A 27998-nucleotide genomic window follows, 5' to 3' on the forward strand; every position below is an offset into this window, starting at 1 on the left:
TCCTCCCTTTTGCAGCATCATTTCTTCTCTTCTCTGATGACGTGTTTGTTGGCGCGAGGGCGGGGCAACCTGTCACTCACATAATATTGACCAATAGCAAACTACAACTATCTAATCAATTCCCAATGGACAAAATCAAGCCCTGTCTTTTTTCTTGTTTGAGAAGTTGTTTCAATGGGATATAAGTCACAAAAGAGAAAGATATCGCAACTTCTATTTCATCCCAAAGTCTCACAGTTTCTGGGTCCAAACAGAACAAGCGTTGCTTATATGAGTTGTGTCCTAATTCGCATACTTATGCACTATTCTATGCTGTTTTGTAATATAAATAAATAGTGCGAGTAGTGTTACACTAAAAATTTCAAATAGAAAAAGTAGTACACTTTAAATACCCAGATGATGCGCTTAATTAAACGGAAAAACAGTGTGTAATGATGGACACTTTATGCACTCAACTGTCGAAACTTAGCGGAGGAGGAGGGGCTCCTATGTTGAATGACAAAATAACCGTATAAAATTCATACACTACACAGATGAGTGCATAGTGCACTAATACATAGTGTACAAGTGCAGTGTGTAATTTGGGACGCATTGATACACTATAATATTGAAAGATTATATATAACAATAATTTGAGATAACTAGTACATTAAAATAATATAACAAATACCCGTTTGCAACATCAAGGAACTTGACAGACTGTTTTTGTACTGCTAAAATAACTGGAAGCCACTCTTACAACATCAAAAAAAAAAAAAAAGGGTAGGTATTGTTTGTTGTATTTAATATCATTGAAAATTAAATGAATGTGGTATCATTAACAGCCCTGATACAAATGTAATAAAATATGGGGAGGAATTTTACTCAAGATGATACATGGTCAGGAAGAAAGAAAGATAAACAAAGGTCATAATAACACAGACTTAACAAAGGAAAACAATATAATTTAATTTTTTTTTTTTACAATTATTTATCAATTACCAGTTGAAATGAAATATCATATAGCTATACCCATGAATATTCGTACATACAGTATTCATGATGAACATTATATTCTGTAATATTTTGATTCTGAAGCAAGTTAGTCATATTACATATCGTTACTAAATATCATTATAATGAAGATAAAGTGAAACACTGACAAAATATGGCAAGTTCGCAATCTTCCAACTCCAAAAAAAGAGGGGGAAAAAAGCCTGTAATTGTTCAAAACGTGAAAATATTGCACTATGTTTGTGAATTCGGAAAGGGACACACTGAAGCTGTTTAAGATGGAAGAACAATTTGTTTTTTGATGAATTGAAAGTGCACTGTAGACTGATGCATAATGACACAACTTGTTCATCGTGGATATGCTATGGCTTAACCATTTTGCCATACAGTGACTATAAATACTGTTTTGAACTATTAATTTTTTTTTACCCAAAATGACATCCTTTATGAACTCATAGGCCATCCATACGTGACCACCTCTTAATAATGTCAGGCTGTCTGTAATGACGTTGGTGGGGTTAAAATGCTACTGTATAACAATCATTAATGATACCTCACTTTGGTTATGATAAACAATAAATGCACAGAATATTATAAAATGCTACAACATAAATGCACAGTAAAACACGCATACACTCACACTCAGACCTGAAAAAGAGAAACATTACAGTGTAATGCATTGTGTGCTCTGTAATACTAACAAAAAGCTCTTTGATGCTTTGATATTTAACTCATTCATTTTCAACATCACATATACCACTCTTATTTGCATTTTGCCTTGCAATTTTATCCAACTTCAATGCAGGGAACAATGTTAACTTGAAAAAAATCAGGGCTCAGAAAATTAAAATAATGATATGATAATCAAATGCATATTGCAAGAATGGAACAGAATTAAGTGGAAGGACCGAGTGTTGCATAATGACAGTATCTGTAGACTGATGGTGACAGTATATAGATTATGAATATATAGATTAACAAAACAAACACATACACAATAAATAGATATATACATAGACATGTATTATAAAATCATATAAATTATACAATATATAATAACCTGGGACAAAGCAGGGAATTTTCATGATCAACCTGTGTAAGCTTTGCTCAAAAGGAAGGACACTTAGAAAAATACTATTCCTCCTTTTACCGCTAAGCTAACTATTGTGTTAGCAGAGTTCTTTTATGTTAGTATGCTGTACCTCTGCTGCAATGCTTCTCAAATGGTCAACATTTTTTAATTTCACAGATATGAAATATACATACTAACCAAAACATGAATTGCACAACTAGAAAACATATGCAACCTCATGCAAATTGTGGGGTATGGACAAAATGTGCATTTTAACAGATGCCAAATGGAAGTCAAAACATACAAACCAAAATCTAAGATGACTTATGTAACTCATAAGCTTTGGTAACTGCAGTGGGCTCTTTTTTTATAACTGTGTCATATTGGTTGTGTCACTGCCATTGACAGTCATCCAGTATGTTTTGTTTGAGAGGAAGAAAGCTGCAATTTACAGTTCAACCTCTGTGCACGTACAAAAACCAAGCATACAGTTTTATTGCTTAAGTACTGCACAAATTCACATACAAAGCGCATACAAAATGATTGCAAAACATTCTTAATGTTCTCGGTTCTGTTGTGGAAGTGAGGGTGTAATTCCCTGCATGGTGTCCAGACACTAAGGCAGTATTGTTACAAAAAGGAAAGGCCATAGATACTGAGCAGTACCTCTTTGTCAGCAAGGAGGTATGGGGTCAAGGTCAAGCGGAAAGATCTTACTAGGTCTAAATAATTGGGATGTTGAGGGCTAGGTTTGATTGTGCATGTGTGTATGTTTGTGTGCATCTCTGTGTTAGTATATATCTGTGCCAGTGCCACCTGCCCGGAGAGACCTGTACGACTTGTTCTTTCACAGTGACAGATGATGCCCGACTGATGAAGTGCGACGGACGAATGTAGCTTTGCTTCCCTGACCCAGCATAATTCCCTTCTTTAAAAAGAGCACACTATTATAACATTACAATAGCAATCGCACGCTCACACGTACACACAATCACAAACATACATACATCCTTTAGAATTATTACTTTGAAGTAACTTTTTTTTTGGAAGTCATAATTTGCATATCCCTATACGGTCTTATCATCAGACAATAATATTGCAAAAAATTACTGACAGAACATGGAAGACAAATTTAAGTCCCACCGTAATTTTTCTGTCAGTTTTTAGTCCATTTCTTCGTTTGGCATAACAAATAGGGAAGTCATTGGACCAATAAAAAATCCAAGTAGATGAACATACACCCTCCTTCTCTGGTGAGAAATGTCACAAATGTCAAAAAATGTTGCTCACTCATTGCAGGAGGGTGCAGACCATTCTCACAAGTTCGATGGGAGTTTTGGGTGCAAGCTTGGTGTCCCAGGGGTGGACCTATCACTAGACCCATGGGCTGGTGACCCACCTGAGGACCCAGTCTGAGTTATAGACAACTTTGAAGTTTGTCTCGATAGGACAACATGACCAGGTATTGAGCAAAATGGTTTCATAATCGGAGGCGGTGAATGTAGAGGTGAGTAACCTGAAGCCGATCCTCTGTGATGGGATAAGTCTGGCGGTTCTGGTCCTCTTCCAACTAACTTGGACTTTTCAGGTAGTCCTGGGGTGGGGAGGGACATGGAAATGGTGGTTAAGTCTTGTGAAGGTAGGTCAACTAGAGATCCACCCCTCTGTCTTGTTTGAGGTGGTGGTGGAAAGAGTGTCTGAGGGGTTAGGAGTGAACTTTGGGATCCAGAGATGCTAGCAGGGTTGCTGTGCATGGACATCCTCATCTTCTCCACTATAGGACTCTGGCATGTGGGACTCCAAGCTGAAGGTGTGCTACATGGGGATGCATTTCCAGACCCATATTGTGCAAGGGAAGCAAGAGCAGATGGTTCTTGGGAAAGCTGGGAAAGAACATCTGGCTGTAGACCAATCTGAGTGTGCTGGGATGGGACTTGTTGGGATGGGATGGGACTTGTTGGACTCTGGACTTGTTCAAGAATGCTCCTTGAGCAGATAGGGGACTCTGTTACAGGAGACTGGGAGGCTGTCCTTTTAACTTTATTCAAGTCTTGACTTGGTTTTGTTGGTTGAGGATTTGGCTGAGCTGAATGCAGTTGGGTCAGGATGGGACTTACAGAGTGCGCTATCAAAGGAGTAAGGGTGGATGTAGGGGGAACTGATAGCTGGACAGCCTCTCCTCCAACAGCTCCTTGTTGGAAGAAACCACGAAGTGATGCAGCAATGCTGGGAAAAGAGGCCTGAGGAAGTTGTGGTTGAGAATGAAGCTGGGCAACACTGAAGTCTTTGGACCCATGGGAGATAAGGGGTCTATGAGGGTAGGAGGAAGACTCTGTGATGCTGGAGGTGGTGGTGGTGACAGTTGTTGTGATGGTGGATGGCAGAGAGCTGGAGGACGGTGGTGGAGATGTGGAGGTAGATGATCTCTCGGCCCTGAGTGTGTCCAGAATTGGGGTCTCTATACAAGAGCTGAACTGTGAGCTGGTTGATGAGGAGCCAGCAAATGCAGCAGCGCCCGAAAGTGCAGTTGAGAACCTTTTTACATATCCTGGCTGGTCTTTCAGTGAGCCAAGCAGCGGGACAGGGGGTCGGAAGAGGGAATGGGGCAAATGGGGGTGGCGAGTCAGGGCAATGGCTACGGAAGTGGTGGCTGCGGCAGCTTGTAGTGGAGCCTGAATAAGAGGTGCCCAGATGACGGGGGTGTGGGAAGATGGAGTCTGTGCTGGGTGAGGAGCTGGGGGAGGTGTCTGCATGAGGTGGGCACAATGGGCCATATCCCTGTCGTGCTGCACAATCTGCTGGATGATCTCGTTTTCTTGGTAGTTCAGAACTCCGGAATTAAGATCCCGTTGGACCTTGTGCTGGAGGACAGAGTTTTTCTTTCCTGTGAGGACAAAAAGGAAGACAGAAAAGCATGGATAACAAACTCAATAATGTAGTTTGACTTAAGCTTTAAAGGAAGAAAAATGTAGGGCTGGGAAAATTAACATGTTTATTTCATGCGATTAATATGGAATTGTTCCTTTGATTGCTTCACTCTCTACTTGGATACTTCAACAGGCAATTCCAGAGCTAATCCCGTGGTCCACATGAATCAAAATGGATCAAAGTTACTGGTCTTAGTCAAAAGGCAAAGAAAGATGCATATATAGTTCATGCCTGTAGGATCACTAGAAACTTCTAGGCAGGTGTGTTGGAGCTAAACTCTGCAGGAAAGTGGCCATACAGGAGCAGGTTTGGACACCCCTGACTTAAGCCATATGGGTTGTTCGATAAAGGTTAACCAATAGCCAAACAGCTATTTAAACATTAGTTTAGCAAAAAAAAAAAAAAAATTCTTATTGAATATCCTGTTTCAGATTATGATACAACACATTATGCAAGTAAAAAGGGTTGCGAACTGCAAAATTGACAAAAGCAAGGGACAAGATGTGACCGCTTATTAAACTCTCCACTCTTCAAGGACATCTCAGAGCAGCTGTGAAAAACATAAGCCTGTTGAACTGACAGCTCTCACCTATGCGGTCAAGGCGATCTAGGGCTACGGTCTCAAAGGCGCGTCGCATCATAGGGTACTCCTCCAACACCTCGTTGAAATGGTCCACAGAGAGCGAGTACAGACGACAGTATGTGTCCGCTCTGACGCTGGCTGTTCTTCTGCCTCGAGTCAGCAAACAGATCTCTGTGGACATTTTGCAACATGAGGCAAATGAAAACCACACAGGAAGAACATGTATCCTAAGAGCAACCATGTGGAAAGAACATTTTTACAAGTATATATATGTTTATGAATGTAAATAATAGAATGAATGAATGAAGAGTAAATGAATGCATGATTGGGTATACCCTAGTATCCAGCCCCTAACTGACCATTAAACATAAATGTCTTCAGCCTATGTTTAGAGCACTCCAGCACTATTAATATGTGCAGAAATCCACAATAGTGGGAACCATGAATTAAATATACTTGCTGTGACTCAGACTTTATATACTTTGAGCCTGTTTTTTTTTTAAATTGTCTTTTTTAATCTGCACCCAGAACATTAAAATACAATTTTGACAGCTTAAAGTTGTACTCAGCCGTCATCTGTCCAGTCAGATCACAGAGTAAAAGCTGTATTTGAAATGCAGAGGAAATTTCTAAGCGACAGACAAGCAGGAGTTTGAGGAGAAGACACAGGGGACTGTCAACACTAATGTGGTAATTGAGTGTTCCCAGTCAGTATCTCACCTTCAAACCCAAGAAATACAGTTTTACTGCTTTCCCAAAAGTTCACTGACTAGATCATAGCATTTTTAAAACCTAAAAAAGTGAATGTGCGTGGTTTTCTGTACAGTTAAAAACGCTAAGCACTGTTAGCCATTTTGGACTTAGCCACTAAACTGCATGAATTAGATCACAGTTTTTTTCTTGTTTTAAGCTTAAATCTAACAGTTAATGCTTAAAGCAAGCATTGGCAATTTGCCAATGGTATAACAAAATAAACCTAATTCAAAATATATTCTCTAAAAACAGGTTGCTGAATGGCCAATGTAGCATGTGCTCAGGTTCATTTTGGCTGTTGGTCTGTCACAGAAACAAAGTTTTATTGCTCAAGACACTCATTTCAATGATCTGTTAGTAGTAGTAGTAATAGTAGTAGTAGTAGTAGTAGTAGTAGTAGTAGTGAGTGATATTTCAAATATAACAGCTTATACCACTTTCAAGATTATTAAGAAGACATTTTTGAATGCTTGCATTTGTGCATCTGATATTTCTGATGGGTGCTGATACAATGGGGATACATGAGGTGCTGTTGGTCATTCAAGAACCTGAAATATGAGGTGGTGTTGTTTGGGTAAGACAGAGGGGTAGAACAGGCTATAGAGATTAATTTCACTCTCTTTTTCACTCTCTTTCTCTCTGTCTAGTCGTCATGGCCAGAGTCATAAAGAACACGCTGCCAAAGAGCCATTCCATCAGAACACACACATTCACTAACACACATCCTGAGAGGGGGCATGAGGCTCGGGGAAAGATGGAAAAACAGAATTTAAAGAATGAATGACATAAAAATACAAAGACAACATGTTACCATGATAATACCGTGTTTTTTTGACCGCTTTTCTTTTACTGTATAAATTATGAAATATGAATATGGGAATCATATAGTACCATGAGATATTTGCTGTGATTTCCTTTTCGATTTGACTTAAGACACTTTTACACAAAAGTGGAAAAATTGGATTAGAAATGCAAAAATATAGTTAATAAATCAATTAGTTCAGGGTCAGTAATATTTTTAACGTTTTTGACAATGTCTAATGCTCAGCAAGCCTGCATTTATTTGATCAAAATACAGTAAAAACAGTAAAAATATCATTTAAAAATGTCATTTATTGTCACATGATCCTTCAGATATCATTCTAATAGGCTGATTTGCTGCTCAAGAAACATTACATTTCATATTAAATACAGTTAAAATATTTTGTAAACTATGATAAATTTTTTCAGTATTCTCAGATGAATAGAACATTCAAAAGAACAGTATTTGAAATACTTTTGGTACCTTCTAAATGTCTTTACTGTAACTTATGATCAGTTTAATGCATCCTTGCAGTGCAGAATAATATTATAATAATATTAATAATAATAATAATATTAAAAATAAAATTGTTTTAAATCATACTGACCTCAAACTTTTGAATGGTACTGTATAGTTATGCATGCTATTTCACATTACATTTTTCTTGAATTTTCTTGAAATAATAAAACAGTAAGTAGTGTACAGTATATACTTTGCAGTGTGTTTGCAGTATCGCACCAGTATTGCATTCTCAACTAAACCCGATAGACAAGAGAAAGAACAGATGACATATGGGGACTAGGTGAGCTTGGTACTAGGCCACAATCCAAACTCCTCTTCCTTTTTGCACTTTCACACAGGGTTTATGGGAAAAGAGATTATGAGCGGCTTGTTGAACATGTAATGACCTCAAACGAGCCCGGGCAGAAGGGAAGGTTTTTTTTTTTCGAAAATATGATGACATTTTTTTTCTTGACTAAATCTGCAGCTCACTGATAGCACAAACTACTTAGTTGTGATCCCAGAATCACACAGGAGACAGTAATAGAGTTTTTAATGGGACAGAATGCCAGGAGAGAAAGAGGCTAGCTTGCATACGGAGACCAGGTGGCGTATAATTTATTTCTAAATATTTGCATCACCCTCATTTTTCCTCAGAAAATAGAGAATGTTGATTTGTTTGTTAGACTCACCATTTGCATACAAGGTAAACTTTAATGTGAATAAAAACATTTTTTTTTTATCTTTGCAATTGTGAAAGGCATTTAATAAGGGACATTGGACAACATAAATGATACCTTCACAAATGCAAAAATTAAAAACAGAAAATGTACGACAAGAAAACATGCACATCTATGTGGATTCATACAATGGTAATTGTAATGAGAAAAACTGCTGCGAACCGTCTCTGATGACAAAGCTCAACTCAAACTGTTATCTTCCCCTCCTTCCTCAATCTTGTGAGGAAAATTAATTTCATGAATGGTTAACTTATGCTGGGTGAGGAATTTCCCCAGGCTCCAAAAGCATGGCCATTCACTGATTTGGTTCCCTTGGAGAACCAGCCGATAACACTGAAGAACACAGTGGTACCAGCCTGAACATTAAGCAAATAAAACCTCTCTAATAAAAACACAAACTTATTTGCTGCAACTTAAATGCCACTCCATCAACATTAGTTTCTAAGCGAATCCATACCAAGCGACATTTCAAAGCCATCATCATATAAATATTAATAAACATGTAAAGGTTGCATCAAACCACCCAATCAGATCACAAACATCTTGCTGGTATCAGTGTTCACTTACCTCCAAAGTAAGACCCGTCCGAGATCTTTGTCTCATTGTTGCCCTTCGTCAGGACAGTTAGTACACCGTGTTGGATGAAATACATCTTCTTTCCGACGGTCCCCTCTTTGATAATGTAATCTCCTGGCTGGAACACCTCGAAACGTAGCTTTGTTAGCATGGAGGTCACAAAGTTGGGATCTGCGTTGGCAAACAACGGCATGGTGGCCACAAGCTTTCGACAGTTAAAACTGATGATTTCCTGTAAACAAAAAAAAATAGAGTATAGCAAAATAGGTGGATAGGACTGTTCAATACTAAAATACAAGGAATGGAATAAAAGTATATGCTAAGTGTCTTGTATTTTACTACTAACCTCTCTGAGCGGCTCGTTTAGTTCTCCCAGAATGCTCTCCTCGTCAAACATCTTGCCCTGATAGCGATGCTCATAGTAATCATGGATCCTCTGCCGCATGTCTGCAGGAAGTTTGTGGAAGGACATGTATTGCTCCACCTGTTTGTACTGCACAAATGACACATACACTATATTTATCAGCTTGAATATTACACAATTATCTACATGTTTAGCAACAGTCAAAAAAAAAAAGGAATGTGGATGCTAATGAGATCATTTGGAACCATTCTTTAAGGACAATAGTGGGATCAAATATGAAACCAAATAACATCAACGTAAAGACTAAAAAAAAATTTTTTAAATAAGTAAATAAATAAAAAGATGAAACAAAGAAATGTCAGTTTATCCAATAGGATCTTATTTGAATCTTTCAAATCAAAGAAATTCTATTAGCAGTCATTTACTATTTATTTTCTAGCAATCTAATTTATATGGGACCTTTGTTTGGCATGCAAAACAAAACACACAGCAAAAAAAAAACCCCAAAAAAACCCCAAAAAACACACAAAGCAAAGCAAAACACACAGCAAAACAAAACACAAAGCAAAGCAAAAAAGCAAAAAGCAAAGCAAAACAAAAAGAAAGCAAATCAAAACAAAGCAAAGCAAAGCAAAGGAAAGCAAAGCAAAGCAAAGCAAAGCAAAGCAAAGCAAAGCAAAGCAAAGCAAAACAGAAAATAAAGCAAAACAAAGCAAAATGAAACAAAAAAACAAAGCAAAACAAAAAAATAAAGCAAAACGAAACAAAAAAAACTAAGTAAAACAAAAAGTAACACAAAAAAACCCTACTTTCTGAATATAAAAAGGCTTGTTCATTATCACTTACCAAAAAATCTAAAATCTTTTTATGGCACCTTTGTAACATCACAATCCTTTGCACTATCGTAGTACGTATATGGTAATGTCAATGTACCCTCACTTTACTATGGTACTGTCATTTCTTTTTTAAAGGATCACAGTCCAATATTTTGTACTAAAGTCTTGTCATGTATGATTTTATGGTTTGGTGTAAACAGCCTTTAAACCCTCCTTAGACCCTGAGGTGTTGTCTCTAACTACACTGTTCCTGATAAATAAATATTGACCAAATGTTTTGCAAAACAATAGCTTGGTCAGTGTAACTGTCCGGCTCCATATTTACGGCAGTCTTCCCAGGCTCCATTTGCAAAGCCAGGCAGTGTTTTCACATCAGCGGCCATCTCCCCATTTATCATTGTCTTTCTATTTGTCTCTCTCTCCATGCCTGTCTCTTTGACTTCAAGGAAAGGACGTACAGTATTGATAGGGTTTATTTTACCCACGATCCCCTTGTACTGTCTCTTTGTTATTTCATTTGTGTCTCCGAAACTGGCAGAGAGCGTCTGCAACACTGCGGCTCGGCGACGTTACGCCGCATGGCTCTCTGCCTCTGCTGTCCTTTCTAATAAACTTTGTTCTGTCACTAGCCATTTTGCTTTCTCTCTCCCGCTTCCATGAACTCCTGTCTCGGCTGTCGACGGTAGCAGGTTCCAATGTGCCCTTCACCACATGCTAATGTTCCTGCCATGTCAGCTGTGAACATCTCACTGGCGGAGGCACACTTGGTCTCTCCGAGTGGCTCTTCTATTATCATATTCAAGGGCAGGGGACAAAGCCAGCAGGATGAGTTCAAACAACAGGAAATAATGTCACGCAATACAGTTAGGTTTCAACGGCGAGGGTGTGAAGCCGCTCGCAGAAGTCCCAGCGTAAGGCAAGCATGACTCATGGTGTTCGGGGAGAGAGAAGAAAAAAAAAAGTGTGTCATTGGAATTTGTCCTTTTTCTGGAAATGGATGCTGGTAATCGCATTGACACTGAGGAGAGATATTCAATCGGACTGTTGAAGCCCAAATACAGCAGGTAATGAAATCGCCAGCTAAGTTCACAGGACAAATTGACAACTTTAGTAATTTTTATCCCTGTTGAACTCTCCCTAACCTAATCTTTCTCTCTCTCTCTCCCGGTCTCTCACTTCTGGTCGTGTTTATGCGGAGCTTCAAAACCCTTTCAAACAGATGTGGAGAGGAACTCTAAATTATGTACTGTGAAACCATAATCAAAACCGTTGGCCTTCATGTGTTGGGCTTTCAAGAAAACAAAACACAAGAAAGAGCCGTATCCTTTCCAGAAGGGAACCGCACATCAATACAGGCTCCTGTGTCAACAATGCAAGTTGCCACGACAACTGCAGTCGGGTTGAATTGACTCAAATCTTTTAACACTGCAGAGGTCAAAGCACTTATATTTTCTTCTCATAGAAAATGACAACAGTTCAATTACCACTCCAGCACACTTTACAGACACGATAAAACCGCGGATTGATCACCGCAGAGGTCAGAAGCCTCCACGACTCGCAGCTCAAAACTCACGAACCCTCGTCGGTTTCCATTTTTCTCTCCACTCATTTTCGACCCGTGTTTTTCTAATTTTAAACGGGACTTCAAAGGCATTCTCGGATCTCGGAGTGGGGACATTTAGTCTGCTGGGAAACCTTTACAACAAAGTGGGAAACGGCAGCTGGCCACCCTCATTAAAATTATCTCTGCCTTAATTGCTGGCTTACCAATTAAAATTGCATTTTTGGGGGTTTTCCATTAGTATATATATTATCCAATACAGGAGACAGTTGCAACATGTTCCTTCATAACTCATGAACTGCTAACCAACATTATTTCATTTGGTATAGGAAATAGTTATATGTCCCAAAAATAAATGCACCATCAACAGTGTTGGTACAAGTAACGTGAGTAAGTAATCTGATTACTTTTTTCCACGTAGGCAAAGTAACGCATTACTTTTAAATTTACAACAAAATATCTGAGTTACTTTTTCAAACAAGTAACGCAAGTTACTTTGTTTTCCCATTTATTGACTGACAGCTTTCCTGTCCCCATGTTGAGAGAAATCATGAGTAAGTGCGGAAGCGTTGTGAGTGCTGTGTGAACATGATGTTATTTTAGTTTTAGACTAAAGGCAAGATTTACTAAACAGGGCAATTCAGCGTTAGAGCGCAATTCCACAAAAGCACCGATGGGAATGGAAAGTTCTGCGCGTGATCTACTGACGATACGCAAATTAATGAACAGTTATTTTTGATCAACTAAATGCAGCCTTAAAAAAAAACATTAAAAAATATCACTGATCCCATATCCTATACTCCATATGATGTTATTAATATTATAGTATATTACTTTTACTTTATATTTAAATATATTATGAACATATACATACTGTATGTAAATTATATAAATAATAACCATATAGCATATTTTATATAATTGGATATTATCTATTGATATACTATTTAATGAATAAAATATAATATTATTACATTTTATTCTATTTTTAACTAATATTCAAGATGCGTTATATCAACTATATAATATATATATATATATATATATATATATATATATATATTAAGCTAATATTTAAGATGCATTTAAAATTGAATTTCTTTTTAATTTAATTCACAACTAAGAAACTATAATTATAAATACTGTTACAATGGTCCCAACTTGATAAAATGCTAATGGCAGCAATAGCGATAGCTTTAGAAACATTTGACGAACAAATAAAATCGATAAGAACTGGGTTTCAAGGGCATCAAAAAAGTATAATTTTTTTCACAAACTTTACAGAGCTTTTCACAAACTTGTCATCATTAGCATATTTATGAGCCAAGAAATGTAGTGTTGCAATTTCCCAAAGCTCCCCTACATTACATTATTCTGTGATAAAAAAGATAATAATTTTACATTGCAATGCAGCACACTTTCTCTCAGAGCAACTGATTTTATCACCTCCTCTTTTTTTACTAACCTTCTCCTGGTACTGCCTGCGTGAGGAGTCCAGTGACTGAATGAGGGCGGTGGCGTGGCCCACAAACATGGCATAGCAGGTTGCGCCCACGATCATGCTGAGGATGGTCAGCCACACATCCGTCATGCCCACGGGAGGGTACATGCCATACCCGATACACAGCATGTGGCTCATGGCCTTAAACAGGGCATAAGAGTACTGCTGACCCCATGTGTCATTCTGTGAGGAAAGAGAGAAAGGGAGCGATGGACAGAGAGAGAGAGAGCGGGAAAGAGATAAAGAGAAAAAAGAACCCAAATTAAAGCATGAATATAATTATAAGCATGAAAGACATCAATTGTGATTGAAAGCAAAAGAAATAGGAGAGACGGCGAAAGAGGGACAAAACGTGTCGTGAAGGGACAAAGGTACGAACCAATGAGAGGGAGAGGAGAGAAAATAAGATTGAGGATGACAGAATGTGAGAGAAAGAGCGCAAGAGAAGTGTTAGACTGGAAAAAAAGAGACTGTTTCTATATATTTCTGACAGGACTCAGAAGGAGCCGGAGTAAAGGCCAGAGAGAGAGAGGGAGTGAGGGAAATATCATGTCCTTTAGCAGAAGGGTCATTGCGAACGCTGCACACGCTTTCTTGATATCAGAAGATGGAGGAAAGCAGAAGGTAATGTTTTACAAATGCAAATGAAGCACAGTCGTGGACAGTATTCGTTTTTTCAGGCCTGGCATTTTTGGGACAAATACTTATCATGCAAGTCCAGGAAATGATGCAGCTGGCCTTATTTCAGTCAAAAACATTAATTTATAAATATTAGTTCAATATGCAAGCCAGTTCCAGTCTGCCCCAGAGGAAAAATATGAAAAAGTAATTACGACCTTTCAAGTTCACATAACTTAATTTTTTCAATTACGCATGAAGTTTATTTACTTAATTTTAAGGCAACGGGTTTCCTCACTTTTTTAAGTCATCTGATCACTTTTCACAGTGTTGTAATTTTGACCTTGTTTGTCATAATTACTTTATATCTTACAAAATGTGGCTTTATATTTCTCACAATTGTACTTTTTTTCGTAATTGCATCTTTATTTCTCATACTTGTGACTATTTCATGTAATTGCAACATAATTTCCCATAATAGCAACATTATTTCTCATAATTCTGACTTTTGCTTCTCGAAATTTCACAATGTGGCTTTATATCAGGAAAAATTGCAACAATTTATTTTAATTTACGACTCCATTTCATTTAATTCCAACTTTGTTTCTTGTAATTGTGATATTATATTCCACAACGTGGCTTTATCAAAAAACCTGACTTTTTATCTTATAAATGCCACTTTATTTCACATAATGTGGCATTTTATCTTGCTAATTTTGACTCTGCATATAGCAATTGCAACTTTGTTTCTTATACTTTGTGACACAAATCTCACAATCTTACTTTATATTTCAAAATTGCGACACTTTCTTTTAAATGTGACTTTATACAGTACCTACCCATTGTGATTCTATATTTCACAATCTGACAACTTATCTTGCAATTGTGACTTTTTCTTCTCGTAATTGCAACTTTCTACTGCCAATACATACACAACACACTGCTATGAGCAAGTAAGACAGGCTGCTGCTGCTGTACAATATAACGTACATGAATTACCAGTAGCAGATCTATACAGGTGGAGCTGGGGAGGTGGAGGGTTTCTGAAAGTGCTCTGCAACTGCTACAGCAAATGCTGACTAAGTATTTGAAAGTTGAGCAGAGAGCTCATTGGCTACTGATATAGCAGGAACCAATCAGCTGTGCCCTATAGAGAATTATGTGATTGTAACAAGATTGAGTCAAGGACCTATGTATTTCTCAGTGTAATCTTCTTCTCACAATTAAAGGACAAGTTCGGTATTTTACACTTAAAGCCCTGTTTACAGATCGTATCTGATGAAATAGAACGGTTAAGATTAAAATTTGGACACATGCTCCTGTCCCGAGAATTTTAGGTTTATTTCGCTTTTGTGGACCTATTTTGCCAAACGCGTCACACCCGTGATTCTTCCGTTGAGAGCTTGAATAATAGACACTCCAGCCCAGTTGGTGGCGATAATGCACCTTTGCCAATTGCAAGCAAACCACGGGCATTTCATTGAATACACAGAAGAAGCAGAAGAAGAAGCGGCGGAGTAATATCGTAAAGGTGCTGCGGTCTCACAGCACGTCCTATTAAGTCAATGGAGTTGGACAAAAACTACGATAAAACCTGTTGGAATGCATCAGTGAACACTCCCTGACCACTCGGTGAGTTTCACGTCTTTGTAAACGAAAGTTTAATGTGTTTTTAGGACGGAATCTTCCAGTGCATATAGACAACCATTGTGGGGGTGGAGGGGGGAAGCGAAATAAACCTAAAATTCTCGGGACAGCAGCATGTGTCCAAATTTTAATCTTAACCGTTCTATTTCATCAGATACGATCTGTAAACAGGGCTTTAAGTGTAAAATACCGAACTTGTCCTTTAAGAATGTGGATATCGGAATGAATGAAATTCTACACATGCAAAATAAAGGAGAAACAAACACATGGATTGGCCCTTCGCACTTACCACCATTTTGTTTTTGGCCACCCAGCAGTCTGAAGGGAAATCCTGCAGCATGGGCACCAGGAACTGCAAGCATCCGTCCCAGTGGCACAGCAACAGCATCATTCCAATGAGATTCACAATGCGCACCATGGCACTAGCCAGGTCATAGGTCATGTGAAAAATCTAAAGGAAAAAGAGGTCAGAGATGTGCGACCATGACGGCAGAACTAGAATATACCGTATTGGGTCACAATTAAGACTTAATCCTCACTCAGTTCTAGGCCACATTGTCCTTAAGCTGGTTTTTAGCAGCAAAACGCTTGGCTTGTGGAGTATTACATAAGGTACTGTATCTTTTCTGCTAATGTCACTAATAGTTCCTAGGAGATCAGTGGGAGGCCAAATAAGAGGCTGATGTTACCCACAATCCATAACGACAGCAATGCACCACCCCCCAGTGGACAAAAAGGCGGTGTTCCCAAATAGCAGTAATTAAAGTGCGAAATCCAATAGATTTCCATTAACTCGCAAGGTTGAGGTCTGATAGGGTTGAGCGATCGAAGCAATTAAAGGGTCATGGTGCACGCTTTTAACTTTGCCATGGACAAACAATGGTTAGGTTGAGTAACACGTTGCTGTCTGCAATTGTGGCTAATTGCAGCTTGATTTAGAAGCAGCTATTTTTTGGCAAGGCTAAAATTAAATCCACGTGATGGCAAAACAACCCCTGAGTTTCAGATACGAGTGTGAAGTTAATGTGACTTTCTGTCCATTATTGCTGGCCGTGATTTGAACAAGTAGGGTGTGTTCCTGGATCAACACTGGTTGGTCCTAGAACAACATTTCCATTAGCCATTTTATTAGGTCACTATTAAGGCCAATTCACATGGCACAGACAGACGCCGACCAACAGAAACAGATCATTTGTTGGGTTTTGTCGGGTAAGTGTGTTACTCCTGTTTTCGCCAGTTGAACATTGTCGGGTCGCGGATTGTCTGAGAAGGGACTGTAATCTGGTGATTGTTCACATTGGTCGGCATATGTTGGTACAGTGTGAAATGGTCTTTAGAGGCTTGAACAACAATGTTATCTGTTACAAATCATTTCCCCCTGATTTCAGGGGTAGTTAAAAGAAGAGTCCATCCAAAACTTAATTTCTGCCATCATTTACATGTTGTTCCAAACCTAAAGGTGTCACATAGTCTCCTATCTTCACCCAGGCTGCATGTATTTGACCAAATAAAAACAGTAATATTGTGAAATATTATTACAATTTAAAATGAATCTATTTTAAAATGTAATTTATTCCTGTGATGGTAAAGTTTCAGCATCATTCCTCCAGTCTTCATTGTCACCTGATCCTTCAGAAATCATTTTAATATTATTATCAAAGTTGAAAACAGTAGGGATGCACTGATATGAACATTTGGGTCGATATCGATAATTCTTTATATTTGAAAGCTGATAACCGATGTACTGGCTGATAAATCTAAATCAGCTTTCAGCTGAAGGAGATAATCCATGTATTATCGGATTTAATATATCGGCCAAATTTTCTTATCAGGCCGATAACATTAAAAATGAACATATCATCCGCTACCGATATGGTGGCCGATATATCGTGCATCCCTGGAAAACATAATAATTTTGAGGAAACCATGATACAGAATTCTTTGAAAAATAGAAAGTTTAAAAGAACAGCATTTTTAAATAGAAATTTTGTAACATTATTAATGTCTTTACTGTCACTTGAACAATTTAATTTATGATGTAGTTTATGCTGAATTATTAATTTCTTGTAAGAAAAAAAATAATCCCACCGACCCAAAACTTTTGAACAGTAGTGTATAAAGCAGTATTTTTGGTACTTCTATTTATAATTTGTAATTTTAGAGCTCAACAACCCAAATCCCCTTTCTTCATGACTTTAGAACAACATGAGGGTGAGTAAATGATGGCAGAATTTTCATTCCAAGTCAAAAACAAATTCCTTTAATGGTTTACGTTATGGTTACAGTTGTGTTTAGGGAATGAGTATATTCATTTGACAGAAATATTGCTTCAGGACCACCAAAAGAAACCACAGCTAGCTCCATTATTAGTATGGGAATATCAAACAAGGTTAATATCACAGTTCATTTTCTTTTCAGCATTTACAAGCCACGAGAAAAGGTGTTTATTTGCAATAGATATGCTACAATCTAAAAGTCTACACAGGTGCGTCTTACCTCCTCCCATTGGTGGATGTATCTAATGAGTCTGGACAATCTCAGTAGCCGAAGCAGACTGAGTATTTTAGTGAAACGCACAATCCTCAACGCTCGTGCCGTCTTGTAGAAGTCAGAGTCGATTCGTGTCTCCACAATGAGGAAGATGTAATCCACAGGGATGGAAGAGATGAAATCCACAGCGAACCAGCTCCGAAGGTACTTCACCTTGATCTGCTGAGGGTCCAGGATGATTTCCGTGCTGTCTTCCTTGACGATCCCGGTGCGGAAGTTCAGCACCAAGTCAACCAGGAAAAATGTGTCAGAGACCACGTTAAAGACTATCCAGGCGGGGGTGTGCTCGTCTTTAAAGAAGGTGATGCCTACGGGGATGATGATCAAGTTGCCCACCATCAAGAGGAGCATGATCAGGTCCCAGTAGAACCTAGAAGACATAAAAGACAAAGTGTTTATTTAATGACTTAGGAACAGAAGGGTCTAAAATTCCCTCTGGAGCCATTACCGATTAGGCAATTAAACATTATAAATTACAAATATAGCTGCGAGCAGCAATTGTCGGGGTTCAAGCGGATTGAGTACTTTAAGCACATGCGTAAAAAGATATTATGTTTAATTTAGCAAGCCTGTAACCATCTCAATCATGATGGAAATAGCCATTTACAGCCTATACAGGAAATTTACCATAGGAAATATGGATTTAAAGTTATTTAACAGTTAACAGTAATTCATTGGCCGATGGCTGACATGTTTTTTGAGATACGTCAATGTACGCATATACAATTTTGGCAGCTCGTGCCAATTTTCAAGTCAATAGGACTAGCGGTGAAGTAGTTATAGCCGTTTTCATGTTTTTTCCTGTTATAGCACCACCAATTGGCCAGTCGGCGCGTCCTCTTCAACGCGACCACAGAATGCGCTCTTACATAGGTGCACCGAGTTTGTTGAAAATATTTCATTCTGTTCACGAGTTATAGCCATTTTAGTAAAAGTGGCTCCTCCCACTTCGAACGTTTTGGCTAAGCGCTTGAACCCCTAATTAAATGCCTTTTTTTATTACCAGTAAATACTTGTTGAATTCTCTTTAACATACAGACAGACATGCTCAGAAACACTTAAGACCAACTAGCAAGCTCAGACAGAACTGGAAAGCATGTAGCTCTGTAGTTTAACTGACGCGCCAGGGAATAATTGATGAGATGCATGCCTTGAAAGCACTGTTAGTGGCTTTGGGTAAATGCATCTGCCAAATGCATAGATCTAATCGTCTGCCATCATTTCCTCAAAATAAGTATTATGATGTTAGCAATCACAAACACTAATCTAAAAACCGTACTCAGGATTCCTTGAGAACGCTTCATGAGCACACGCTCATGACTGACTGACGCTGGAAATGGCTGGCTGTCTGGTTGGGCTATTACTTCTCATTTATGGATGAGTTCCCTGTTTGGTAATTGGATGTGTCATACGTATGTAAATGAAAGTGGCTGGAAGACATCCAGGAGACCTCCTCTGGCAAGACCACCATTTCATCAATAAAAGATCTGCTCGGTAAAACATTTACACAAAAATAAGCCACCATAATTGCTGAACGCTGAATAATTACCCCATTGGCCTTTACATGCCAAAATTAGTCTTTTTTTGGGTTGCTTCTAATATTTCATGCTATTTTACAACATCTCCCTGCCTCTTTTTCCCCTGTGCTAATATTCTTTTACATAATTTGATATACACCACAAACTTAAGTCGTTGATTAGCCTTCTTCATTTATAGCGTGGTAGAGAGCTATATAGTTGGTTAATAAATTCCAGTCCTTTGCTGCGGAGTTGTAATTAAGCAGGAATCGATCACACAGAGGGTTGGTAAACCGTCCAGCTCGGTATAGATTGCAATGAGAGAACGAGGCTCTCAGCATTTCAGAGTTGTCCAGTGGGATTAGGTGTTGTTTGACACCACAGACAAGACAAAAAACATTCGGTTCGATTTTAGACTTGGCCCTTATATTTGTGTATAAATAGGTCACAATGTTTTCTTCAGTGACAAATTGCTTGCGAAAAGCAGATTAACCATGATCTCACACAGTATCAGATCATGACTGAAGGTTACTTATCAGCAATTACATTAGTGTAAAGAACCATACACGCATAAAAAAGCTACGTTTTGTTTCACGGATAGTTATGTGTCTGTTAAAACAAAAAAATAATTGGGGTTTTGACAGATTTTAGGACAGTAATCCATATGGTAAAGTTTATAAAATCGAAATTTTTTCTCTCAAAGTTATGATAAAAATGTTCACCCAGTAATGTTAATAGAATGTTTGTTCAATGTTATGTGGTCTCTAATAACGTTAGCACAAACATGTTATATCATTCAGGGAACATTTTAATTTTACTGCTACTACTTGTTTCAGAACATTAAGAGAACATTCAAAAGTAATGTTCCCATAATTTTTGCAAAATTATAAAATGGAATGTTTTTTTTAAAACATTTAAAAACTGAACGTTTTGAACGTTCAGGGAACATTCAGACATAACGTTTTCATAACATTAGCAAAACATTCTAAGAAAATACTTTTATTAGCTGGGTTCTTGTACAAAACATGTAAAATATATGTGAAAAAAATATATGAAAAATGCTCATCCTGCACTACACGATTTGTCCAATTAAATTCTCCCAATGACAGTGGCTCCACTGTAAAAAATGATATGATCAATAAGTTATGACAACATATGTTTTTATATTGCTTTAACTCATCAAAATAAGTTAACTAATTTTTTTAAGTCAGTATAATGTAATTTAAGTTGAAATTACTTAAACATTCAAGTTGATTGTAAAAAAAGTTGCTGCCTTCAATTAAGTGCAGTGTAAAACCACCTTCATTTAACCAGCAACTAGCAGCTTATTACCTAGCATAACCTACAAAAATAAAAAAATAAAAGCCTTATGATATATGCCACTCAAACTTACTGTTTTAATAGGAAACACTGTGCATCCTCACAGCAACAAAAACCGTGCTTTGCCTGAAAATCTATTTCATGGAGTTTTTAAATAAATCAGACGGCACTTAGAATAGAACAAATGAAGTATCTGGGAAAAAAAAAGTAAGCTAATATTATGTGCTGCTTCTCTGGCAAGATAATACTATAATCACATCTATGTTAAATACCTACATTTAAGTGTAATCTATAAAATCTGGGTTTAATCAAATGGAAAAATACTACTTCTGCACTTCTGCGTTGCATGGCTCTATTTTACATAGCTTGAAATGAGCTTTGGTAGAGATTAAACAAGAACAAACCATCTATAGGAAGTGTCACTAAATCTGCCAGATTATTCTCAGACAGTTTTCAGATTATAAAGGATTTGCCATTGACATTTAGCCTTGGACAGATGCTCCAGTGGTCAAAGCAGTCAGTAGGCAAAAAGAATAAGTAATACAGCAACATGTGCTGAACTGTGTACCATACACATGCAAGAACTAAATGTGATGTACCAATACCGTACCGAGTTTTAAAACTATATAAATGTGGTGATTCAATTATTTAACAAAACATACATTTATATAAAATAAAATAAATGAATGTTACGGATGTGGAAGGAAGAAGTGCGGCGAGGACCGTATTACAGCGGTTTTATTTAAACAAACACAACGAAGATCATTCAAACCAGGCAAAAGTCCAAACAAGAAAAACTAATTCAGACAAGGTAGAAGAAGACAAACGCAACAGCTTTCCAACAGGGAGGCAAAGACCTTTTGCGTCCAAAATCACATACTCTCTGGAGTAGTAACTTATTCTGAACAAGCAACTCACGACCGCTAAAAAAGTATGTTCTATATAGTATGAATGTGTTTAGTATGAATGTAATCTGGACTCACTACATTCGCCATGTTGTCATTATCATGTGACCTACCAGCGTCTGTTGCATCAATTCACTGTTATTCATAAATCCTCTCCGGTGGCCTCATGGGATAGTAAAGTGTCCATCGTAGGCAAACTTCAGAATCTCGCCGGAAGAAGAAGGTCATCCGGTTACTTTTTTCCTACTCTTTTATGAATAATGTGAATTCAAACATACTTCTTTTGCCACATATTGTTTTTCGCCAACTATATTGTAGGGAAGTATGCGATTTCGGATGCCGACTTCGACTGACAACAGACTTCTGAAACACAGGGGTATATATACAAAGGATAACAAGAGGCTAACTAGGAACAGGTGAGGGTAATCAATCACTATGAAGATAAACAAGAGTAACCATGAAGATAAACAAGGCAGCAATGCAAACAAAAGCAAACAAAAGCAAACAGAAACTAAACACAGGAAGTGAAACAGCAAAACAATAGGAAAATATAATACACTTTAACATAAGAGTCCTTGAACACAAAACAAAGGAGGACATAACACTTATATAAAATTAATAAAAATGTATTTGAAACAACATATTTTAAAAAATATGAATACAAAACTACATTATAATAATTCCTATAAAATGTTATATTTATAGTTTTTAATATTCAATACCAAGACCACTTCACAGAATTCTACACAGTCCCCGGAGCTTGTGCGTTTGTTAATTAAATATTTTAATAAATTATATATTTCTCCATGTTTAAACCAGATTTTTTCCACAAAATGAGCACGGAAATTGGAAGGAAAAACAACAACAGCAAACAGATTCTGCCTGGGCCTACCAATTAGTTGATAATCTCTTCATTTCATATCACATCACATCACATCACATCACAGTATTTTCTTGGTCCACTTAATCTCAGGATTATATTATATCCTGTAAGCTTCCATCATGTGTGTATTAGCCTTTGCACTGCCTATATGCAACATTAATATGCAGTTGTCAACCCACACTGTTACTGTATTGGGAATATCCAACTTTAGTATCGCTGTAACCACATTATAGACATTATTCTCTTTTCCCATGTGTAAACAAGTGATATATCAAATAAGAACATACACTATAAACAACCAGAAAACACAAGAGGCAGTCTTCAATGTAAATTGCAAGAAATGTGGGCCTATACTGTAAAATGGATAAACTCTGTGGGTAAGATCTTGAAAAATACCAGCTTGGAAAAGTGGAGATAGTTCTGCGAAAAGGTCTAGCATTGTTTCATTGTTTGTGTGACATTAAGCTTTGATTCCCCTTCATTTTGAAGTCGTATGGATCTTTAACAACCCTATTTAGGCTAAAAATCAACTAACAGATGAGAGTCACTGTTAAATGACAGCAGTGGGAACACATTTCATCCAAACAAAAGCCTTTGCAATAATCAGCTTTCTGTTACAATCTGCCAAAAATACACTCTCCATTCTCCTTCTCTCTATCTGTTGCTGCTTAGCATATTATGAGTCCTAATTGTCTTTCCCAATCCCCATCCCTCCAATTGTGATGATCTCTCTGTGGAATCTGTGTCAACTCTACTCACCAGATCTAGCCATCATCCCGAACGCTCTGCACCAGAGCTCAACCAGTCGCTCTGGCCGCTGGAGTTCCCTGCAGAAAGCTAATGTGTTGGGTACATAATAATAGGTTTATGCAAGCCATGATTCACTTGGGTGGCTGTCATGCAGCCGTCATGCAAAAGAGTAAAATGAATACAGACAGCCTAAAGGGTGTTTCTTCAACTATGGCCACTTTTGGCCTTGTGAAAGTGAACTCAACCCAGACCTACAACGCACTCACTTTAGTTCTGTCATGGCAACTCTCTGAGTGTATTGGCATGGTAATGGATATGACAATGTTGATATGTTTGGTCTTGGCGGAATAGATATTTTACGTTGCTGCTGCTGTTATTGCTGCCGCTGCAGAGCAAGTACAGGACTTGCTACTGTAAATACATACACAACACACTGCTGTGAGCAAGTAAGACAGGCTGCTGCTGCTGTACAATATAGCGTACATGAATTACCAGTAGCAGATCTATACAGGTGGAGCTGGGGAGGTGGAGGGTTTCTGAAAACGCACTGCAACTGCTACAGCAAATGCTGACTAAAGGGCAACTTTTTGAGCAATGTTGCCGAGCGATTGTATTTGAAAGTTGAGCAGAAAGCTCATTGGCTACTGATACAGCAGGAACCAATCAGCTGTGCCCTATAGAGAATGATGTGATTGGTAGCAGACTGAGTTAAGGAGCTATGAGCCTGCGCCATTTAGAGTTTCATGACAACTTTGTATTGATGAAAGAAACACGCAATTTGCTGTATTTTAAAATGATCAAACCTATAATTCACAAACTCCCAAATTTCTTTATCACAGAGACACAATGCTCTCATGAACAAATCAAATAAGTTTTCATAATAAATGTTAACATTATATGGCTATTGGTCTACATGAGGAAGATATTTTGAAGAATTTTGGGAACCAAACAGTTGACTCCATAGTATTTTTTGGATGGAAGGCAATGAGGTCCAGCAACAGTATCCTTCAAAATATCTTTTGTGTTCAGCAGAAGAAAGAAATTCATACAGGTTTGGGTACAGAGGGAGAATTTTCATTTAAAAAATATTATAGAATACAAATTATTGGATATTGTTCATTGCATTTAATTTCTTAGCCAATTAAAGGCAAGAGATACGATAATATAAATATAAAACCTGACAATTGGACAAAGATCCGAATTTTTTTTAATTACATTTGACATTTCTGTCCTTGAAATAGTTATTGAAATAGTTGTAAGATATGATATGTTGTTTATATTATATATATTATAATATAAATATATTAGCTTAAAAAAATCTACCTCTGGGACACATAAGTGCACAATGTTGAAGAAACACATATGAATGGCTTGAGAAATCCACATCTACTGCAGTAATATATTTAGTGCATAATAAAAAATAAAAAAGTGTTTGCTCTGTTAGTTCTCTTAAGATGAGTGGTGACGGAGGAATTTTTTTATCTCTTGTGAGTGAGCAGTGTTTTCATTCTCCAATGAAGCTAATGGAGAAATGATGTGATGCACCATATTGTTCAGCAGAAAATTATATTTCCTACGCTTTCCAAATGCACAGCAGAACAGAGCTGCTCTGTGGTGATTCATTAAAAAAGCACGTCTCTTTGCTTCCCTTATTCCAGAAACCCTTGAACACTGACGCTAACCTTCCACCCCCTCTCAACAGCCTCCCGCAACATTCTGACACTCTTCTCATTTTCTGCATCAACCAGGTGATGCAATCAGCAAATGGAACTCCTTGCATCGCCCGTCCCCTTCCCAAACAGGGCTGAGGGGAGGAAGGTCAGAGAGCACGAGGAGAGAGGGATGTAGCAAGTGCAAGAGGAAGGAGACAAGGGCAAATGTGAAGATGACACCTGGAAATGCCAAACGACTAAGGACGTTACCTCTGTGTTTTTTTGGTACACAACAGGTCTCGCTGAAATAACATTTCTCTTAAAAAAAGGTTTTTTAATGGCATTGATGGTTTCATGAAGAGATTCTGACATCCATGGAACCTCACCATTGCACAATAGGTTCTTTATAAAGAAAAGGTTCTTCATATTATGAAAAATTTCTTCACACTAAGAAAAGAGTGGGTCTTTTAAGAATAGAAAAAAAATTTTGATGGCGTAGCTGCAAAAAAGTATATTTTCAAGAGTTTTCAGTCAGATGACATGCATTTTGGATGGTTTTGCAAGTACAAATGCCACTGAAGTTAAAGAGAAACACTCTAGGAAAAATCCATTAAAATAGATCCCAATGTACTGTGTTAATAAGGAATTTTCTGTAGTGATTTTTCACAGGTGTTTGTTTTACTCATATTCTGAATTACGCATTGCATTGTGATGTGTTTTAGCGTTAAAGAAATAAAAACAAAATGAACAGAATGAAAATTCTGTTATCATTTACTCACCCTCATGTTGTTCCAAACCTGTATGCCTTTATACAAATGTATGTCTTATATGGAACAGAAAGGAAGATTGTTTTTTGTCCATGCAAAGTCAATGGGGTCCAAACAAATCAAAAAATGGTTTTGTTTGGACCCCATTGACTTTCACTGTATGAACAAAAGCAGTTGTTAAAAATATCTTCTTCTGTGAAGAAGTCATACAGGTTTGGAACGACACGAGGGTGATTAAATGACGGCAGAATTTTCATTTCGGATGAAGCTGTTGATTCAAAATCCACCTTTTCAAACGAAAACTCTGTTTTCAAATCTATCCGGATTAATGTAGACATAGCCAAAATCCAACTTTGCATCACTACTGTAGCACAACCCTGACTTACGTATTTCATTTCAACTGATATCCCAAACAATGTGGCAATATCTCATTAGGAGCGCACAACTGCTCGGCTTACACGCCATCATGACTGTGCGAAGGCCATGTGGTCCATTTCAGCTACCTGACTGTTAGTATACTGCCCCCTCCAACTAAGACCGTTTAGCCACACCGACCAGAGTGCCATTAAATAAATTGTGTTGTCGTAATCCTCTCTGATGTTTGCTCCCAATAATGCTTGTCGTCATGTTAACCCATTTTGATCACCCTATTTCCCGGCCTGTGCAGAACGCACAACTCTGGTTGAGTGAGAACAGCACAAATCTAAATATGATTGTGTGACTTATTTCAATGCAGTAAAGTGAGAGATTAGGGACAGCTCACTTCTGTGATTGGTGCAGTGAAAGTTTCTCACACAAGGAGTGCCAAAACAATCATAAAAACTCATAGGCACGGAGACAGGTGGCGTTGGTGACACCGTTTGCCCTTGCATTTTGTGTTCTGGCAATGTGGATGGTATCAATGTCATTCCAACAGGAAAGAGGTGAATATGACCAAGTGAAGGCAGCAGCATGGGCCTGATTTTAATATCCTCAGCAAGCTCAAGGACACAGAAAGACGTTTTAGAAAACAAAACTATTATGAAATACATTAAAAGGAGATGTATTTAATCTGCTCAGACGTGTGAGCAAACCACAAAATCACTTTAATTTTGGAGAGCTCCTTGCTAGGGGCCTGATGGCAGTGGGAACATTTGCACAGACAATAATTTGACAGTGGATTACCTGAAGTCACTGTATGGGTGAATGATCCAAAAGCCTGCAGATTTGACCCGTTCTTGCTCGCGCTCCACTGCCTTCTCGCTCCCGAACATTCGAAGCGAGAACTTGTTGACTCCCGGTTGAAGCATCGCTCCAAACTGCCTGTGCATAAAGCCCGCCTGGTACAACCTCTCATCGTCCGGCAGGATCTGATCGATACCCTCCAACTTTACGAAAGTCGACTGTTCTTCAGACGGCGCTTGCTGTGCACCGTCGCCGCGACCGCCCTGCGCGCCCTGGCTCTCCCCAGGTCCGGTGTGCTCCAAGGGACCTTCATCCTCGGGGCTCGCATCCCCGATGAGGCGCCTCTGCTCCGCCAGATCCGCGTCTGAAGCATGTCGACTGGTGATGGAAGAGAGGCTGCCCCTGAACCTCCGGCAGTCCCCGTTCACGTTGGTTCTGAAGGGTCTCCCCACATCGGTCTCCGCGTCTCCGCTCTTGGCCTCGCTGACACCTTTAGAGCTCCCCGTGGAGGGAAAATGCTTCATCTTGACACTTTTCCTCCGAGTGTCCTTGTCGCTGTCTTCGCCGTCTCGAGTCATTGCACCCTTGTATCCAAACTGATGTGGCAAGCTATAGAGTCGTTTGCGCATGGAAGAATGCATTGTGATCGACCACCTTAACAGAACAAATGACAGTCGGTATCATCTGAGAAGAGACGGAGGCAGGAAAATAGGTCGTAAAAAATCTGAATGCACATATATGCATCCCGCTGCATCTGTAATACTAGACACTGATCCCGAGAGCGCAGAATCAAAGCGCGCACACTGGATGCGGGAAGACGGACGGACGTGTCTGAACGGGAAACAATTTGACGCGCGTCTCAATGACAAATCATAGCACCTCCTTTTCAAATTACTCTTGAAACAGCACTTACGAAGCCCCCGGCCATTGACACATCAGTAATCCAATGTGCAAAAGATGTCCAGTTCAGATGTGGTAACGTGCACGAGGATGGATAATCTATTGCGTTGCCATA

General features: G+C 38.4%; 1 protein-coding gene across 1 annotated transcript; it reads right to left on the bottom strand.

Moving 5' to 3' along the window:
• Positions 1-887: 887 nt before the first annotated feature.
• Positions 888-27963, bottom strand: hcn4l (hyperpolarization activated cyclic nucleotide-gated potassium channel 4l). Its single transcript, XM_082159255.1, has 8 exons — positions 26984-27963; positions 17972-18395; positions 15765-15926; positions 13175-13393; positions 9295-9441; positions 8940-9180; positions 5583-5747; positions 888-4949 (listed from the first exon to the last, which is right to left on the bottom strand). The coding sequence occupies exons 1-8, from the start codon at positions 27622-27624 to the stop codon at positions 3382-3384; spliced, it is 3567 nt and encodes a 1188-aa protein (XP_082015381.1). The 5' UTR covers positions 27625-27963; the 3' UTR covers positions 888-3381.
• Positions 27964-27998: the final 35 nt, after the last annotated feature.

This window comes from Leuciscus leuciscus (assembly GCF_965113295.1).
Source record: "Leuciscus leuciscus genome assembly, chromosome: 25".
In the NCBI taxonomy this organism is placed as follows: Eukaryota; Metazoa; Chordata; class Actinopteri; order Cypriniformes; family Leuciscidae; genus Leuciscus; species Leuciscus leuciscus.

What these genes read in the sequence shown, in the direction of transcription:
- hcn4l (XM_082159255.1), bottom strand. Translation starts at nt 27,624, where the DNA reads ATGCATTCTTCCATGCGCAAACGACTCTATAGCTTGCCACATCAGTTT. An exon ending in ACATCCACCAATGGGAGGAG is followed by an intron (nt 15,927 to 17,971) that starts GTAAGACGCACC and finishes TTTTTCCTTTAG; the next exon opens with ATTTTTCACATGACCTATGA. An exon ending in AGATCGCCTTGACCGCATAG is followed by an intron (nt 4,950 to 5,582) that starts GTGAGAGCTGTC and finishes TTGTCCTCACAG; the next exon opens with GAAAGAAAAACTCTGTCCTC.